Source organism: Etheostoma spectabile, unplaced genomic scaffold (assembly GCF_008692095.1).
Source record: "Etheostoma spectabile isolate EspeVRDwgs_2016 unplaced genomic scaffold, UIUC_Espe_1.0 scaffold333, whole genome shotgun sequence".
Lineage (NCBI taxonomy): Eukaryota > Metazoa > Chordata > Actinopteri > Perciformes > Percidae > Etheostoma > Etheostoma spectabile.
In genome coordinates, this window is record NW_022605586.1 from 502,103 (window position 1) to 521,884 (window position 19,782).

General features: G+C 42.6%; 1 protein-coding gene across 1 annotated transcript in view; it reads right to left on the bottom strand.

Annotated features, from left to right (window-relative positions):
* Positions 1-19,782, bottom strand: part of cnot11 (CCR4-NOT transcription complex, subunit 11) — a 35,361-nt gene that overhangs the window by 5,088 nt on the left and 10,491 nt on the right. The window contains exon 5 of the mRNA XM_032511189.1: positions 18,108-18,260. Coding sequence (XP_032367080.1) covers positions 18,108-18,260 — 153 coding nt within the window. The remainder of the gene's footprint in view (positions 1-18,107; positions 18,261-19,782) is intronic.

Here is a 19,782-nt window from a genome sequence, read left to right on the forward strand (position 1 = left end):
TGTCCTAACCGGAAGTGGTCAGATTTAACACCGGACGTGTGTCTGGTTTGTATGAAATGTGCGGGGCTTAACCGGTATGTTATCTTTTAAAGCATGCATTTGATATGGTGATCAAAATTGTTAATTATTGCTGATTAGAAAACTATTTACATGCCATGCATCAAGCTTCAATCAATGGTGTTGTCATGGTACAAACAAACTAAACAGAACATTTTGCAAAAATAATACACACATGCGGTGCAATTATGAGTAACAATTGTATGACACAGAGTTTTTACTCAGTATAACTTTCTTTTTTTAACTTTTATTTTTTAGGATCAGTGTGATTTTTTTTTGTTTTTGGTTCTTTTTTAATTTTTTTTTAATTTTTTAATTCCACACCAGGTATGTGTTTGTGTGTGTGTGTGTGTGTGTGTAGAGGAAGAGAAAGATGAGAGAGGGGACGGGGGGGAAGCTGACAGTTAAAAAAAAAAAAATCTCCGATGGCAGAGTGCAAGGGAGTTGCATTTAAACCAAGCAGCACGTCTGAAACCCACGTTCACCAAATCTACTGGTTACTATGTAATTACTACAAACCCCACCGTTCACCAGAAATCTACTGGTTACTAGGTAAGACTACAAACCCCACGTTCACCAGAAATCACTGTGTTACTATGGTAGGACTACAACCCCCGTTCACCAGAATCTCTGGTACTATGTAGGACTAAAAACCACCACGTCACCAGAAATCTACTGGTTACGATGTAGGACTACAACCCCCACTTTCACCAGAAATCTACTGGTTACTATTATGGACTACAAACCGAAGTTAAAAACAAACCTGAAGCTGAAGAAACCCTAAACGTTAACGAAAACAGATTCCCACAGACCATAGAGAGAGAGAGAGAGAGAGAGTAGCAGAGTCCGAGGGAGCGCAGTTCCCTTGTTTCTGTGTGTGTGATGATTGTCTGAGCGGTTTGTAGGCAGGGGGGTGCTGCTGGATATCAGCAGAACCGCTGCGGCGGCCAGTTTAGGGTTTTTAATTCAAATCAGGTACGGATATTTGACTCATATTACTCGTATATATCTTGTACCGGACAAAGTGCTTTATCCGTACCGGAACTCGTTTCCAGCGAGGTCTTCTGCTCTCCCTATTTCACCCTAATTTCCTCTGTCTGGCACACATGGCGGTGTCAACCAAAGACAGTGAAAGTGGAAGTAGATATCTTTCCTGAATTTAATTACCAGGACCTCTGGACGGAAAACAGCCGACCAAAGTTAGGACAAGCTGTGGTACTTCCTGCGGAGTAAATGGAAGGTGCTCAACAGCGAGACATGTTCCTCCAATAAGAGTTTCGGCACGGTGCTGCCAGAGGCAATAAAGATCAAGTTGCTTCTGCATCGTCATAGCGATGGTTGATGCAATCATTGTTTTTTCAACTATTAAATTGTCCCATATTGATATGTCTGGTAGACATGAATGTTTGTTCATCGTGTCAAAATGGAATGGAACACCTTTAAAATGTCCTCAAATCAATTCAAATATACCAATTTGATTGCAAAACAGCGTGGTGAAGCTTCTTACCACCACTTTTATTATTCACTTTACAGCCGGCCGGTTCAAACTCCGCCCTGGCGGCCCTTTCCCTCATTTATCCTCTTGCCATGTCTTCCTGTCAATAAACGGCTAAAATTTTCCAAAAATCATTTTAATAGAATAGTAATCTGAGCATTCTATCCACCTGGAGCTAACCCAGAGAAGTTTTTAGTTGAAACGCAGGTTCTGATTTGATGGAACCGTCCTGCATATTCAACTCGTATCTGTTTTGTACACATTAAACCAACATCAGTATTAACCACCACTCTTCCAGTGGGGGGCGGGGCCCTGTGACCAGGACTCGATGACTGATTGCCACGGAGCTGTCAAATCCACGGTTGGAGGGTTGAATCGGGGGTCGTTTCGGATGCTGTGGGAATACTGGCTTTACTCACTCGAGTGGGCAGCTCCGACGACCTCCTTGCCGCACACACAGACAACCTTTAACTTTTTTTTTTTAAAACAGAGACTGACCGATAAAAGGTTTTTAAGAAGGCCGAGACCAATAACAAATAATTTGATTATTTAAAATCCAATATATCCGCCGATGATATAATATATTTTTTTAATAATCTAGATAATGCACACAAAACATAACAGATTTCCTAATATTAGTTATCTGTAGTTATTTTATAAGTTCTCACTAATTAATATAATAATATTGGTTTCATTGTCACAACAGCACATAAAATATATTAAAGTCCGATAATAAAAAAAAAATGTTTTTTAAAAAAACAAAAAAAAATTTTTTTAAAAAACCCAAAACTTAAGATATTAAATCTGAAAGTCCTTTGCACAAAAACAAAGTGAAAAAAAAGCAGTGTTGCAACAGGGACGTGTGTAGAGGCGTCCTCTTGTGGACATACTATGCCAACGCCAGGTCAGTGACTAACATGGACGGTGTAGAGCTTCCTCTGGTGGACAGACTATGCAACGCCATCAAACTAACAGGGACTTGTAGAGCTCTCGTGGACAAGACTAGGCCAACGCCATCACTAAGGGGACTGGTAGAGCGTCCTCCTGTGGACATCTATGCAACGCCATCACTAACATGGACCTTGTCGAGGCGTCCTCTGGTGGACAGACTATTCAACGCCATCACTAACAGGGACATTGTCTAGCGTCCTCTGGTGACAGACTATGCAACAGCCATCACTAACAGGGACTGTTGTAGAGCGTCCTCTGGTGACATACTATGGCAACTCCACACTAACAGGGACGTTGTAGAGCAATCCTCTGGTGGACCAGACTATGCAACGCCATCACTAACAGGGACGTGTATAGCTTCCTCTGGTGACAAACTATGGCCTATATACATATACATATTCATTTGTCACAAATCATAATATCTCAAACTGTTCACTATTTTCTTTATGTGCCACGGCTTCAACTGTCATTGACTAACAAGGCTCTTTTTACACTGCTTTATGCCGACCATACACCAACGCTTCCACTGTCTCAGACTACTTTCCCTTTCCAAGCGTTGGAGGGGGGGATCGTCTCCATCGTTTAGGTGTAACGTTCATTAAACTCAGTCCAAGTCAGTCTTTTGCCCGTCCGGCCGTTTCAGACAACTCAATGTTTCGATATAATAAAGATTAAATTAGATAATCCGTTATCATCCCACAGCGGGGAAATTCCTTGTACAGCAGACTTTTCTACAACAAAGCAAAAATCAAACAAACAATAAACACACAAACAACAGGCACACGATAGACAATGAGAAGAGGTATACGGATTTAAATGGCGCAATAAAGGTATTGTACAGTGCTGTTGCCATAGTACAAAAAAAACAATATTGCAGTGTACGTAATGACGTTAAAATTTATTAATATGTAATTAAAGTAATATAGTAACAAAGTAGGTACCATAATATAATTATAGTTTACCTGTGACCAAAATAATATTCAAAGTACGTCTTGTAATGAAAAAAATACATACAGATAAGATATACAGAGTGTTTGGCCAGTACATGAAAACAGGAATAGAAACTACCCTTATCCGATATTATGCTAATTTGAAGTCCTGGTAGTGGAACGTTAAATGCATGTGAACCTCAACAACCAATGGGTGAGCTAACCTGGCTCCGCCTCCTACGTGCTTTCACTCAATTTTTTCATGTTCTTCAGTACTCGATCTGGGTTCGCGTATATCCAATCCTTTACCGTCTGGTAGGAACGGCTAGCGGACCGGATCTGGTAGTGCCGGCCTAAATGGACCGAGTCTGGTAGGGACCCGGCTAATTGACCATCTGGTAGGACCCGCTGGCAGAACCAGAGTCTGGAGGACCGGGCTATTTAGCAGAGTCTTGTACGGACCGGGGCGGTTGACCAGAGTCTGCTAGGACCAGGCCAGTGGACCCAGAGTCTGCTAGACCAGCCAGTGGTCCAGAGTCTGTAGGACCAGTGCCAGTGGACCAGAGTCTGGTCGGACGGCAGTGGACCATAGTCTGCTAGGACCAGGCCCATGTACCATAGGTCTGCTAGGTACCAGGCCAGTGGACCAAGTCCGCTAGGACCAGCAGTGGACCAGAGCTGGTAGGACCAGGCCAGGGACCAGAGTCTGGTAGACCAGGCCAGTGGACCATAGTCTGGTAGGGAACCAGGCCAGTGGACCAAAGTCTGGTAGGACCAGGCCATGGACCAGTGTCTGTTAGACCAGGCCAATGGACCAAGTCTGCTAGCCAGGCCAGTGGACAAGATTCTGCTAGGACCAGCCAGTGGACCAGATCTGGTAGGACCAGGCCAGTGGACCGTGTCTGCTAGAACTCAGGGCCAGTGGACCAGAGTCTGCTAGGACCAGGCCAGTGGACCAGAGTCTGGTAGGACCAGGCCAGTGGACCAGAGTCTGGTAGGACCAGGCTCAAATAGGTGGCGAAAAGGCGTCAAAAAGGCGATAAAAATGCAACAAAAACACAAAGACAGAAGATGGGAACAGATAAATCCGAAAAGGCGACGAAAGGTGGCAAAGAGGCTACAAAAAGGCGGCAAAAAGGCCAGATAGTCTAGCTAGATGTCTGGATTTACCCTGCAGAGATCTGAGGAGCAAGTAACCATAGTCCTCAGAAATCAGCCGCAGGTTAGAGCGCCAACACAGAGACAGAGGACAGGGACAGACATCCAGCTAAGATGAACAATTCCGTGAATGAAAAGCCGTCGATATAGACTAGGACAAATGTAACAACCTTATATATTTGAGGATACAGAGGTCCTGTGAGCACTGTTGTTTTGTGTGTATGCTAACCTGCTAAAAAAGTAAGTACTTGTAATGGAAAAAAATAAATACAGATAAGATATACAGAGTGTGTGGAGTAAATGAAAAACAGGAAGAGAAACTACAACATTATCAGATATTATCCTAAGTTTGGTCTTGGTATGCGTTACTTCATTTGAACATCAACAACCATGGGTGAGCCTAACCTGGCCCGCCCTCCCTACGTGCTTTCACATCAATTTCATGTGTCTTTTCAGTACTCCGTCGGGTTCGCGATATATTCCAATCGTTCCCGTCTGGTAGGAACCGGTCTAGCGGACCGGAGTCTGTATGACCGGGCTAATGGACCGGTCCTGGTAGGACCCCGGGTAATTGACCAGTCCTGGTAGGACCGGCTGGCAGACAGAGTCTGGCTAGGACCGGGCTAATTGAGCAGAGTCTGGTACTGACCTGGTTAATGACAAGTCGTGTACGGACCGTTGCTAGTGGACCAGAGTCTGGGTGACCAATCTGTGGGGGTAGACCATGCACAGTGGACCCGAGTCTGTAGGACCAGGCCATTGGACCAGAGTCTGGTAGGGACCAGGCCAGTGGACCCAGAGTCGGCAGACCGGCCATGGACCAGAGTCTGCTATGACCAGCCAGTGGACCAAGTCTGGTATGACTCAGGCCAGTTTACCAAAGTCGGTAGTCCCCATGCCAGTGGACCGTGTCTTTTAGGACCAGCCTGTGGACCAAGTCTGCTAGGACCGGCCAGTGGACAAGAGTCTGCCTATGGACCATGCCAGTGGGACCAGAGTCTGGTAGAACCAGGCCATTTGGACCCATGTCTGCTAGGACCAGTCCGTTGACCATAATTCTGCTAGGACCAGGCCATGGACCAGAGTCTGGTCGGACCATGCCAGTGGACCCAAGTCTGGTAGGACCCGGCTCAAATCGGTGGCGAAATGGCGTCAAAAATGCGATAAAAAATGCAACAAAAACACAAAGACAGAAGATGGTAACAGAAAAAAAAAAAAAAAATACAGTCGAAAGGCGACGAAAGGTGGCAAAGAGGCTACAAAAAGGCGGCAAAAAGGCCAGATAGTCTAGCTAGATGTCTGGATTTACCCTGCAGGAGATCTGAGGAGCAAGTAACCATAGTCCTCATAATCAGCCGCATTTTAAGGCGCCAACACGAGACAGTAGGACAGGGACAGACATTCCAGCAAGATGAACAATTCCGTGAATGAAAAGCCTTCGATATAGACTAGGACAATTGTAACAAACCATATATTTGAGGCTACATAGTCCTGTGAGCCTGTTGTTTTGGTGTGTATCCTAACCTTCTAAATCCAGCTGCAGCCCGCTGTTTCTATTACTGCGGCATTGTTGCCGGACGTCCATGCAGGATCACTGTCTGGGCGTCTTTCTTAAAGAGATCCCTTGTAGCGCCAGCATCACTGGGACAGGAAAAGAACTTCTCGGGCTTGTGCTTGGAGCAGGAAGCCTGCAGAAAGACAAAGGACGACCCAAAACAGACTTAATGTGTTAGAATTCCGCCCTGGAACGCGTGGAACGGCTTTTTTTTTGCCCGCCATTCAACTGTTCAATAATTGATATTATGGCTGCTGTCATAATTCTGTTTTAGTGTGCATGTTTTAGTGTGAACTTACTAAGTAAAACTCAGTATCTCAGTTTATATTTATTTGTTATACTCATTAGTTTTTGTTCACGGCGAATTTTATGAGCCAGTGGATAAATTTTGTTCATTTGTGGACTCCATTGGTAAGTTGAATGACATTAAAAGCTATGTATCTAAGTGGATGCCCCTCAATATGTTTATGAGCCTATCTAAAGTTTTTGACTTCAAAGAGGATAAAAGGGAGTAGTAAACTAATTATTATTTTTAACTAATATATAATTAATAATAACCAGCTTTTTCAAATAAAAAATTTAAACGCATTAAACTACTTCAAAACCCCATGACATGGTGCCTTTGGATTCTTTTATATAACCTTTAGTGGTCCCTAATACTGTATCTGAAGTCCTCTCTTTTATATAAACCTTAGTGGTCCCCTAATACTGTAATCTGAAGTCTCTTTTAATATAGACCTAGTGGTCCCCTAATACTGGTATCTGAAGTCTCTTTATATAGACCTTAGTGGTCCCTAATACTGTATCGAATCTCTTTTATATAGACCTTAAGTGGTCCCCTATACTGTAATCTGAATCTCTTTTATATAGACTTTTAGTGTCCCCTAATTCGGTATCTGAAGTCTCTTTTTATATAGACCTTAGTGGTCCCCTAATGTTCTGAAGACCCTCTCTTTTAGTATAGACCTTAGTGGTCCCCTAATACTGTATCGAAGTCTCTTTTATATAAACATTAGTGGTCCCCTATACTTTATCTAAGGTCGCTTTTATAGAGAATTAGTTTCCCTAATACTGTATCTAAGTCTCTTTATATAGACCTTAGTGTTCCCGCTCATATCTGACGTCTCTTTCCCCGAAATTTCAGCCCTGGTGGCAGAATTACGCCACTCAGAGCCATATACCTTCGCTCGAATAATTTACAAACCCCATGCTAAAGTTGTATACAAAGAGGAATACAAACATCTTATGGAAATTGATCTTAATGCCCCCCCTTGTAATTCAAAAGAATCAGCAAATCCAACCCTTTAAGGACACCAATTCTTCTTTTGAATGATACTGTATCAGAAATTAATACATTTCCTTAAAAAACCGGTTCATAAAAATTCCACACCACCCCATGTTTACAATTCCCATAGAGCAGGCTATTTTGATTTTTAAAGCCAGTTTATTATTGGATCAGGATACTATGGCCTCTTGAATAAAGTTCCCTTGCCTTTGGGAATTAAAATATCCCCCCCATGGTTTTGGATTTCATGCAGTGATTTGCCTTAAGAGAGATTTTATTCGAAGTACCCCAAGCCACTCTGGTAGGTGAAGGGTTATGCTATGATTGAACCTACACACCCACCTCCTACCGGACACACACACAACCCCCCAGACCACACACACACACACACCTACTACCATACACCACAACTACACACACACACACCTACCTACCAACACACACACACACACACCCCCCTAACCCTAAAAACCACAACCCACACACCAGACAGCATCTTCTCCGGTTCCCTCCCCAGCGGTGAGGTTCAGCATGTGGCGAACACGGCGGCGAAGGTTGGCAGCCAGCGGCTCGGTGCGGTACATCTCCCAGAGCAGTACGGGCGGGAGCCGCTGCGGGGAGCTGGGCAGCATGTGCGGCTTCTGCAGCAGCATCACCAGCACCGAGCCCACCCGAATTGCCCTCCCCTTCCGACAGTAGTGATGGAAGTGTTGAAGACCCCGAAGGTGTTGGTGCATGCCTGTAAGACACAGTTCTTGTTGCTAGGAGCGGGGGGAAAAAAATGATGCAGCAGAGTATCGCACTATTTTCATCAGTGCAGTACTGTATCGATACACAGGCCCCAAGGTATGGATCTATTATTTATATTCTATATATATATTTTGTGTTGGTCAGTTTGTCCATTTTGACAAAATTGACATCAACACTTTTGTTGAACCTTTTTTTAATTACAATGTTTTTATTCACGTTGGGGCGCAATATGACTAACTTTTTTTAACTAGTTTTTACAGTTATTTTTGGAATTTAGGTCAATAAAACCTTTATAGTAATTATACCTAATGTTTAGTTAGAAAAGCTGAAATTAGGAATTATTTAGACTAAAATTAAAGGATGTATGTTGATGCATAATCAAGACTGAATCGTCAACTTTTACTTAATACTATTTCACAACACTTCATTTTTTTTTAGGCAGCTATAAAATTGAATAGACACCCCAAGTAATGAAAGTATATATTTCTCACTTGCCACGAGCCGTTTTGTGGAATCATCGTCTATTTGGGTAATTAAAAAGAACACTGATATCGGAAAAAACGGGTCCATTGACCCAAGGTCCTGGGGCCAATGACAACATGAGGTTAAAAAACCATGTTGACAAAGTTTCTTTTGGGGATGTCATTTGAAATTCGAAAACATTTTGAGTTGGACAAAAGTTTCTACTTGCAATAATATGGCCGAATAGTTATGCATAGTTTTGAATCGCAATACTATCGATCTGGCACAAGTATCGTGATGATATCGTATTGGGGAGGAGTCCTGGTGTCCCCCCCCAATTGTTTAAGTATCACATAGTTTTTGTTGATTTTAAGTTTCCGTTGAAGTCGGCATCAATAAAACTCAAAAAAACAATCAAGAAGAAATGTTGCATCATCCTCCCGAGAGGATGCCCAGGCAGGTTGGACAGCTCTTCGCGCGAGCGTCAAATGGTTGGGCGGTTATCTCAGCTCTGTGTGATTCATCCTCAATTTCTTCGATAACTACAACTAACCTGTCATAACCTCTGATATACCTGCGCCAAGTTAATCCATTCATGGAGCTGAAAACAACAACAGTCCTCAATTCATCACCCGTTGCAGCAGTTAGCTTAGCCTAGCACTAACGCTAGCTGACAAAAACCGGCGTAGTCCATGTCAAAACGGAAGAGTCCGCTCACTAATCTCTCACTGCCCGGTTCAGTGGCTCCAATACGGTCGTACACACCGGGAAACATCGACCGAGCTTAACGATTCGTCTGTTGAAGTCGTTATCACGTACTATACACACTGCTCTGCTGCAATCGCCGTTTTAAATTCGGTACTTGTGGCTCTTGCCGAAACGGGGCATTAGGGCCATATCGTAGTTTCGTACTCTCCGGGTTTTACTTTCCCGCACAAATTCGGACTCTGTTTTCACAAAAACTACCCTTTAACGATAATAGTAGCAGTTAACTTGTTTTCATATATGTACGATTCAGAGGATCTCAATCTACGTTTGTAAACAAAACTGACAACAAAAAAACGCTATCCTTCCTCGTCTAAACAAACAAACTTGTTTTACCCATAATCACTTGCGATGTACTTCCGGTGTTTTGCGCTGCCAATTAAAAGCTGTATTATCCCGTTGGAAATTATCTTCGCTCCTGGAGAATGATAAGAGCAGAGGTGGAAATTACTCAAACGGTGATTGAGCAACTTTTAGTCCTTTACCTTTTTTTCTTATGCTACAGCTATTTTTGTATATATTTTGTTTATGTAGCTATTATTTATTTCATAATTAATGTATCTGCTTGTGTATGTTCTGCATGTGTCTAAACCTGTACATCCATATTTGTTTAGTAGGCTAGTTATTTCGTTCATATTACTGACTGTGTGTGGTTTGTGTGTGCCTGCATTGTGTTTGAAATGATGTTGTGTACATTTACAGTACTATGTAGCAGTATCTATTTATGTAGGCTATGTTTTCTTTCTTCATGTGTGTGTGTGTGTGTGTGTGTGTCTCTCTCACACACACACACACACACACACACAACACACCACACACCAACACACAACACACCACACACCAGCCACTACACACCGCTCGAACACAAGGATCCTTCTGATATTACATTTGTTAGGCTTTATGAATTTGTTGCCCCAACTTTCCACTTTTTCAGAGGCCAGAGTGGGATTGCGTAAGTCAGAGGTTAGACGTCTGAGTGAGAAACATGAAGCACATTCCTGTCAAAATCCGCCTGAGAGCCACCGTCTGTAACAAATCTCAAGATTTTTTTTAAAAAAAAAGGGGAGCTGCAGGCCAACAAAGACCGAATTTACTACAGACCTGGTTTTGTTGCCTTTTTAAATAACACTGTTCAAACACGGACACACGGTTTCAGGTCCATAGTCCACTTTTCAGTCCACAGAAGGATTGTTTCTAGTCGCGCACAGCTCGCGCACCACACCACACCACACCACACACACCACCACACCACACACACACCCCACACACACACACACACACACACACCCACACACACACACACACACAGCACCACACACACACAGCCCAAAGCTCCACCTCCATCTGGAGTCCAAACTCGTTTTAAAAATTCTACACAACCAAAACAGCACTGACGAAAACAACACAACTCCAGCTCACCCAACCCATTCCGCAAAGTTGGTAAAAAGAATACAAAGATATTAAAGAATTGTGATAAAATTAGTCCGTGACTTCAGGCATGCAGGAACAAACACATGTTAAACTTCAAAACAACCGTCAACATGTTGACAATCTCCACGGCACGAGGAATAAAAAGGCTCAAGCTCAGACCTAATATGCATCAATTCATGTCAATATTTCAATTTACTAGTTTGGTCAGGAGCAATTTAAAACCATTCAATTTACACCTTAAATTCAATGAAATTGTTTAATTGTTTTGCAAAGAGCGTTGATCAGCAGAAAGCAGTTTGGGTGAGTGAGGGACTGGCAAAAGGTACTGTCCACTCCCGCTGTGAGTCGAGTGAAGATATGAGTGGGGCCGAGCGTCCGCTTGCGACAAGTAGCATATAAGATGCTAAAACGAGAGACTTCTGTAATGTCTGGAGTGCACTCAAGATGCTAAACGAGAGAACTTCTGGTAACTTCTGAAGTTAGCCTCCAAGTTGCCTAACAGAGATTTGTAATGTCTGAAGTAGCCTCCAAAATGCTAACACGAAGACCTTTTTTTTGAATTTTTTAAATTACTGCTATCTTAGCTACAGCCCGCAATCAACACCACAAAGGCCTGTCATTTGAATGCGTTTTGAACTTCAGTCAGCAGGAGATAGCTTAAACGGTCTGAAATGATTCCATCTCGGTTATTGTTTGGAATGACAAACTTAGTATTTCATGGATTTCACTTATTTCAGTCTGACATTTATGAAGTAACCCGTTTAAAACTCTTAGCATGCGCAACTCAAATCGGCATTCGACTCCAGAGTAGAGTTCCTCACTACTGGGGGGGCATAAAAGTACTTCTAAAAGCCGATGGCGAGCTGGGGGAACAAGTGCACAGATGGGTTGCTTGAGAGAGGCTTGTCAGCGGTATAGTTAAGTCCCCGCCCTGGTAGTTGATCTGTGTGCTGTTGTGTAGTTAAATACCGTAGTGTGTTACTTAACATACTGGACACCTACCTATTCAGCCTGTTGAATCTGTGTGTGAATGCTGTCAACATTTTTGGGGACTGATGTGATTTATTATTTACCTTCACAAAGTGCTCGTTTTGCAGCTTACCTGACTCAGATTATTATTCTAAGTGTCTGACCACCCCAAAAATGATGTAAGGATTTCTAAGGGAAGTGACCCTTTTTTGTAAAGAGTAAAATCCTTTTTTTTAAACATAAAACATCGCAATGTTTTCCTAACTGAACCCACCAGACTCCATGTAAATACACGTAATTTTAGCATTGTAAAATACCTTTCATTCAAGACGACGAACAAAATAAAACTACACGAAAACGCTTGGTTCTCTTTTCCATTTCTCCTAACCACCCCAACTCTATTGAGTGAAATTAACACTTAGTTACGGATTTACATGTGAGATATTTGTGCTGTATTTAATGTACTGTATTTATAGCGCTTTTCTCTTTCTAGTCTTAACGACTACTCAAAGCTCTTTTACATCATACAGGAAACCTTCACCATTCCACACACATTCTTCACACTGTGGCCGAGGCTGCTGTCAAGGTGCCACCTGCTCACAGATAACACTCACAAAACCTTCACCTCCGATGGCGCAGCATCGGGGGAAACTCGGGGTTCCGTTGTCTTGCCCAATGACACTTTTTGACCTGGTTGCAGGGCCCAGGGACAGAACCCAACCTCCAAATTGGACCGTTCTACCACTGGCCACAGCCCGCCATATGGCTCGACACAGCCTAATAGTATTGTTTTTTTTAATGGAGTTTCCAACCTGCCATTTCGGCTAGGATTGTGAGTCACAGGCGAGATCGAGCTTTTGCTCTGGATATGTTGTTTTTCTGTTAATGTAACACTATAATGTCTATATCGAATATGTCATTCTTGTGGATGATTGGTTCTGTGGTAAGCAGTCACATATAGTAATAGGTTGTTCCTTGACAACAGATTTTCAGGGTTAGAGTCCGACGCCTGCATGTCTCCCCCTTTCCTCACCTAGCTGTCCTTTCCATTTAAGCAGAAAGCCCAAAATATTCTTAAAAGAAAAGAAAATGGGTTTTCTTTTTTACCCAATGACCACATACAAAAGGATGATTTCCAACGCAATTCTTTGCAAATACAATACACTTTCCCATTGAATTTTGGGTGTAAACTGAAATGGTTTCAAATCAGCATCCCTCACATACCCTGATCTTAACTATTAGTCATAAAAATTATTACTTTCTGCTTTATTAGCTCTAATATTAGGTATATTCGGTTTAAATGATGGGTATTGACCATGAATTCCATAAAGTAGTGTAAAACTATGGTAGTACGTGGTGTTAGTGAAATAAAAATCCCTAAATAATGCTTGAAAAATGTCAAGTTGAAAAAAAGATAAGAGACAAAAATAAGTGTTAATCTTTTTTGACCCGGGAAGGACAACACACGGGTTAAGGCAATATAGACACTTTGATCCCAGTTTTCAATGATTTAGAAGTGTTTTGACGGTAAAGGCTGTGTTATGTGTACGTAGAAATCGACGGCTCCCCCCTGCAGACCCTCTGCGTCTACAGCCTTTGCCTGACCTCACCTCTCGCGAATTGTAACTATATGTCGCGGGTGACGCAAGTTCTCCACCGTGGCGTGGTAGCGTTGCATTTTCCCCCCAACTCATCTCCTGGTTCTCCTTCTCCATAAACAATGAGTTCAGAGAGGTTATAAAGAACAGGGGAGACAGACGGACACACACACACACACAACACACACCCACACACACACACAACCACACAAACAGTGGTCAGAACGGTTTGAGAAATTTGTTTTCTCTCACTATGACTTTAGATTTGCTACTCGCCGTCACTCTCCGTCCCTTCCTCCTCGCTCATCCCCCCCCGCACAACACACAAGTAACAAAGAGTTTTGCGACTGACCCTCCGGATACCCGCCCCACCCCTCCCAGCGTTTGGCGATGCAAAGATACACGTTCAACCCCACGCAGAACTCTGAAAGGGTCCCACATGACGGCGTGTGAGTTTACCGCGGACCATAAACATCCTCAAGTGTTTCTTCTTCTTTCATTTACTGTAATTCTTTTCTCCAGATTTTAATTTATTTACTTTCATGTCAGATAGGATTAGATAAGCTTCAAAAGTGCTTCAGAGGAAAAAGGAGAAATAAAACAAAAGAAAAGAGTGATTTTGATTTACAGGCTCTAAGCGATGCTGGGAGATTCACTTTTTTTGACATTCTTAGTATTGTCAAACAAGTGGGGGGGTGGCGTCTGTTTCTGGGGACAGGCAGCTAGCAATAGTTAGGAGATGTTTTTACAAGGGTGTTCAAGGACAGGCAGCTCTAGCAGATAGTGAGGAGGATGTTTTTTTACAGTGTGTTCTGGGGACAGGAGGCAGCTAGCAGATAGTGAGTAGTTGTTTTTACAGTGTGTTTAAGGGGACAGGCAGCTAGCAGATAGTGAGATGTTTTTTGTAACGTGTGTTCTGGGGACAGTGGCAGCTGCCGTAGATGGGTTTTTACTAGTGTGGTCCGAGGACAGGCAGCCAGCGTATATGAGATGTTTTTTACAGTGTGTTCGGGGACAGGCGCTAGCCTATAGTGACTGTTTTTTACAGTGTGTTTCTGGGGACAGGCAGCTAGCAGATAGTGAGATGTTTTTACAGTGTGGTTTTTGGGACAGGCAGGCTAGCAGCTAGTGAGGAGAGTTCGATGTGTGTGACAAAAATGTTGTAGCCTAAAAACCTGTGAAATCACTTAGAGCCCTTTAATGTTTAGTGCAAAATTGGTCTTTTTGTCATGCTTCCTTTCAAACTGCCTTTTAAGCTGTTTTCCTATTCTTCTGGTCTCCTATTATGTAATACTAAAAATGATCTCAATTCTTTGCTTTCAGGGAAAGACAGTAAACAGCTATTTCCAGAGGGGGTGGGGGAAGGAGAGGTTAACACACGGACAGCCCAGAGAAGACATAATGAAGTTAGAGTAACGCATTGTTTTTCTTTGAAATCACAGCAAAATGAAAGCCTGAACATAACAAGAATTTTTTTCCTGTGAGCACAAATTATTGTTTCCAACGTTGAAAACCAAAGTGCTAAAGATGAGGTGGAGAAAATTAATTTTTACCTGTTTTTACAGCTTCTCTCATCGAACAAGACCATTTTTTTTTTACTTTAATGTCTCCTTGAACACTCGCTTGTTTTTGCTCCCTTTGATCTAAAAAGTCTTACAGCGGGTGGGTCTTACGTAAGGATGTGTAATATGACCCAGGATACGCCAACGGTTCCGCCTCCCCGGGTTCCTGGGACTATCCTGTCCTGAGGAAGCAGGGGAGTAGGAGGGAAACTGGGAAATGTGTTTTTTGAGGGATAAGAACCATCTTTCCTCTGAAGTCATGTGCATTCGTCAGCTGTTTGGGCGGAGTTAGCACTGCATGGCTCTCCAGGAAAGACCCCTCTTTGTAATCAGTCACTCTCACAGCTCTCAGATATCCCTCCTCCATCCCTCACTCCAGCTGCTCCCCAGATATCCCTCTCCTCTCACTCACAGGCTCCCAGATATCCCTCCGCCTCCTCACGGTACACCCACCCCCCTCAATATCCCTTCTTCTCCATCCTCACTCACAGCTCCTCAGAAGACCCCACCTCCATCCTTACTCATATTCCTCCCCAGAATCCCTCCTCCTCCGTCCTCACTCATGCTCCCCAGAGATCCCGTTCCTCCATCCTCTCCTAGCTCCTCAGAGATCCTCCTCCATCCTCACTCAATGTCCCCAGAGATCCTCTCCTACATCCTCATTCAAGCTTCCCCATAGTCCCTCCTCCATCCTCACTCATGCTCCCCTAGATCCCTCCTCCAGTCCTCACGCATAGCTCCCCAGATACCCCCTCCAATCTCACTCATAAGCTCCTCAGAGATCCTCGATGGACTGATCGTTAACTGGAACGGTATTACATCCATTTAATCATTCAGTCTTCTAGACTTTCTTAATGTTATCTGGACTAAATGGATCAGATTTGCGGGGTTGTGATGCGACTGACAAAAGGCCAGAAGTAATATATCAGGTAAATAAACCCCCTTTCTCCGTGAGATATTTTTGGGTCGGAAGCGTCACGTGACGGGTTGGGAGTTCCGATTTTTGTTCGACGCTATGTTCAATTCTCTTCACAGGCCTGACACGCTCCCGGGGCCGGGGAGAGTGGAATTAGAAACAGTATCTTTGGTCACGGGTCGCGTGTTAGATTTAACTGATTTTTCCGACTTAAAGAAGAGATACAAGTGAGATTTTTGCCTGAATTATTTTGGGATTTCTGGAAAAAAACCTGTTATATCGGCACCTTAAAACCAATTTCTTTCTTGTGATCACACGAAAAATATGAAAAGAATGCATCTTTTCTTGTCGTCTGCGATTGTGTGGCAAAACAGAAATGTATAACACTTTATCACAAGACGCCTGAAATGCCTCCCCGTCCTCTAACAGCAACGATTACTTTATTTAAGAACACAATCCGAACCAGCATAAGAACCCCCGAACTCACGCCTTATGGGTAAAAAGGGAGACACATGCAAACAAAACAAGTCTCACTACAGGTTCTTTTACATGACAGCATCAAGCTTCAGATCAATGGTGTTGTCATGGTAACAAACAAACTAAACAGAACATTTTGCAAAAATAAATACAACACATGCGGTTGCAATTATGAAGTAAAATGTAATGAACAAAAGATTTTATACTCAGTATAACTTTCTTTTTTTACTTTTATTTTTTGATCAGTGTGATTTTTTTTTGTTTTTGGTTCTTTTTTAATTTTTAATTTTTTATTCCACACCAGTATGTGTTGTGTGTGTGTGTGTGTGTGTGTGTAGAGAGAGAGAAAGATGAGAGAGGGGACGGGGGGGAAGCTGCAGTTTAAAAAAAAAAAAAATCTCCGATGGCAGAGATGCAATGGGAGTTGCATTTAAACCAAGCAGCACGTCTGAAACCCACGTTCACCAGAAATCTACATGGTTACTATGTAATACTACAAACCCCCGTTCAGAATCTACGGTTCTATGTAAGGACTACAAACCCACGTTCACCAGAAATCACTGGTTACTAGTAAGGACTACAAACCCCCGTTCACCAGAATCTACTGGTTACTATGTAGGACTACAAACCCACGTCACCAGAAATCTACTGGTTACGATGTAAGGACTACAAACCCCACGTTCACCAGAAATCTACTGGTTACTATGTAAGGACTACAAACCGAAGTTAAAAACAAACCTGAAGCTGAAGAAACCCTAAACGTTAACGAAACAGATCCACAGACCAGAGAGAGAGAGAGAGAGAGAGAGAGAGAGAGTCCGAGGGAGCGCAGTTCTCCTTGTTCTGTGTGTGTGATTGATCTGAGCGGGTTTGTAGGCAGGGGGGTGCTGTGATTATCACAGAACGCTGCGCGGCCAGTTGAGGAGTTTTATTCAATCAGAGTACGGATATTGACTCATATTACTCGTATAATACTTGTACTCGGCAAAAGTGCTTTATCCGTACCGGATACTCGTTTCAGCAGAGTACTCTGCTCATCCCTAATTTCCACCCAGTATTTCCTCTGTCTGCACACATGGCGGTGTCAACAAAGACAGGTGAAAGTGGAAGTAGATACTTTCTGAATTTAATTTACCAGGAACTCTGGACGGAAACAGCCGACAAAAGTTAGGACAAGCTGTGGTACGTCCTGCGGAGTAAATGGAAGGTGCTCAAACAGCGAGACATGTCTCAAAGAAAGAGTTTCGCAGCGGTGCCAGAGGGACAATAAAAGACAAGTTGCTTCTGCATCGTCATAGCGATGTGTTGATAGCATCATTGTTTTACAACTATTACAAATTGTCCCATATTGATAATGTGCTGGTAGACATGAATGTTGTTCAGTGAAAATGAATGGAAACACCTTAAAATGTCTCAAATCAATTCAATATACCAATTTGATTGCAAAACAGCGTGTGACGTCATTACCACGGTTTATTATTCACTTTAAAGCCGCCGGTTCAACTCCGCCCTGCGGCCTTTTCTGCATTATCCTCTTCCATGTCTTCAGCTGTCAATAAAGGCCTAAAATTTTCCAAAAAATCATTTTAAATAGAATAGTAATCTGAGCATTTCTATGCCACCTGAGCTACCACAGACGAAGTTTTAGTTGAAACGCAGGTTCTGATTTGAGTGGAAACGTCCTGCATATGCAACTCTGTTCTGTTTTGTACACATTTAAACCAACATCAGTATTAAACCCACTCACTCTCCAGTGGGGGGCGGGGCCCTGTGACCAGCGACTCGATGATCTGATTGGCCACGGAGCTGTCAAATCCCGAGTTGGAGGAGTCTGGATCGGGGTCGTTCAGGATGCTGGGGAAGCTGGCTTTACTCTGAGTGGGCAGCTCCGACTGACGCTCTGCACACAACACACAACACATTTAACTTTAAAACTAGAGACTGACCGATAAAAGGTTTTTAAGGCCGAGACCAATACAAATATTTGATTATTTAAAAATCCAATATATCAGCCGATATATATATATATTTTTTAAATAATCTAGATATGCACAACAAAACATAAACAGATTTCCCTAATATTAGTTATCTGTAGTTATTTATAAGTTCTCACTAAATTAATATAATAATTTGTTTCATTGTCACAACAGAACATTAAAATATATTAAAGTCCTGATAAATAAAATGTACAAAAATACAAACTTAAGATATGAAACTTAAAGTCCTTTGAACAAAAACAAAGTGAAAAAAAAGCAGTGTTGCCAACAGGGACGTTGTAGAGCGTCCTCTGGTGGACAGACTAGGCAACGCCAATCAATAACAGGGACGTGGTCGAGCGTCATATGGTGGACAGACATGAAACGCCAATCACTAAACGGACGTTGTTGAGCTACCTCTGGTGGACAGAACTATGCAACGCCATCACTAACCAGGGACGTTGTAGTAGCGTCCTCGTGGAAGAGACCCAGACTGCCGTTGTAAGCACCTGGGGACATCTGCAAGCTCAACAGGGACGTTGTTAGAGCGTCCTCTGGTGGACAGACTATGCAACGCCATCACTAAAAGGGACATTGTTAGTAGAGCGTCCTCTGGTGGACAGGACTATGCAACGAATCACTAACAGGAGTGTTAGAGAGTCCTCGGTGGACAGACTATGCAACCCATCACAAACAGGGACGTTGTAGAGCTCCGCTCTGGTGGAGCAGACTATAGCACGCCATCACTAACAGGGACGTTGTAGAGCGTCCTCTGGTGGACAAACTATGCATATATACATAGACATATTCATTTTTCACAATCATAATAATCTCAAACTGTTCACTTATTTTCTTTATGCCACGGCTCAACTGTCAGACTTAACAAGCTCTTTTTACACTGACTTTATGCCGACCATACACCAAACGACTCCACTGTCTCAGACTACTTTCCAAGTGTTGGAGGGGGGGATCGTCTCCATCGTTTAGTGTAAGTTCATTAAACTCAGTCCAAGTCAGTCTTTTGCCCGTCCGGACGTTCAGACAAAAATCAAATGTGTTCGATAGATTAAATTAGATAATACTTTATTCATCCCACAGCGGGGAAATTCCCTTGTTACAGCAGAATTTTCTACAACAAAAGCAAAACAAACAAACAAGTAAACACACAAACATACAGGCACACGATAGACAATGAGAAGAGGGTAGACTGGATGTTAAATGGCGCAAATAAAGGTATTGTAAAGTGCTGTTGCCATAGTACAAAAAAAACAATATTGCAGTGTAAGTAAGTGACGTTAAAATTTAATTAAATATGTAATTAAAGTAATATAGTAAAAGTAGGTAACCATAATATAAATTATATTTACCTGTGACCATAAATAATATTCAAAAAGTAAGTACTTGTAATGGAAAAAAATAAATACAGATAAGATATACAGAGTGTGT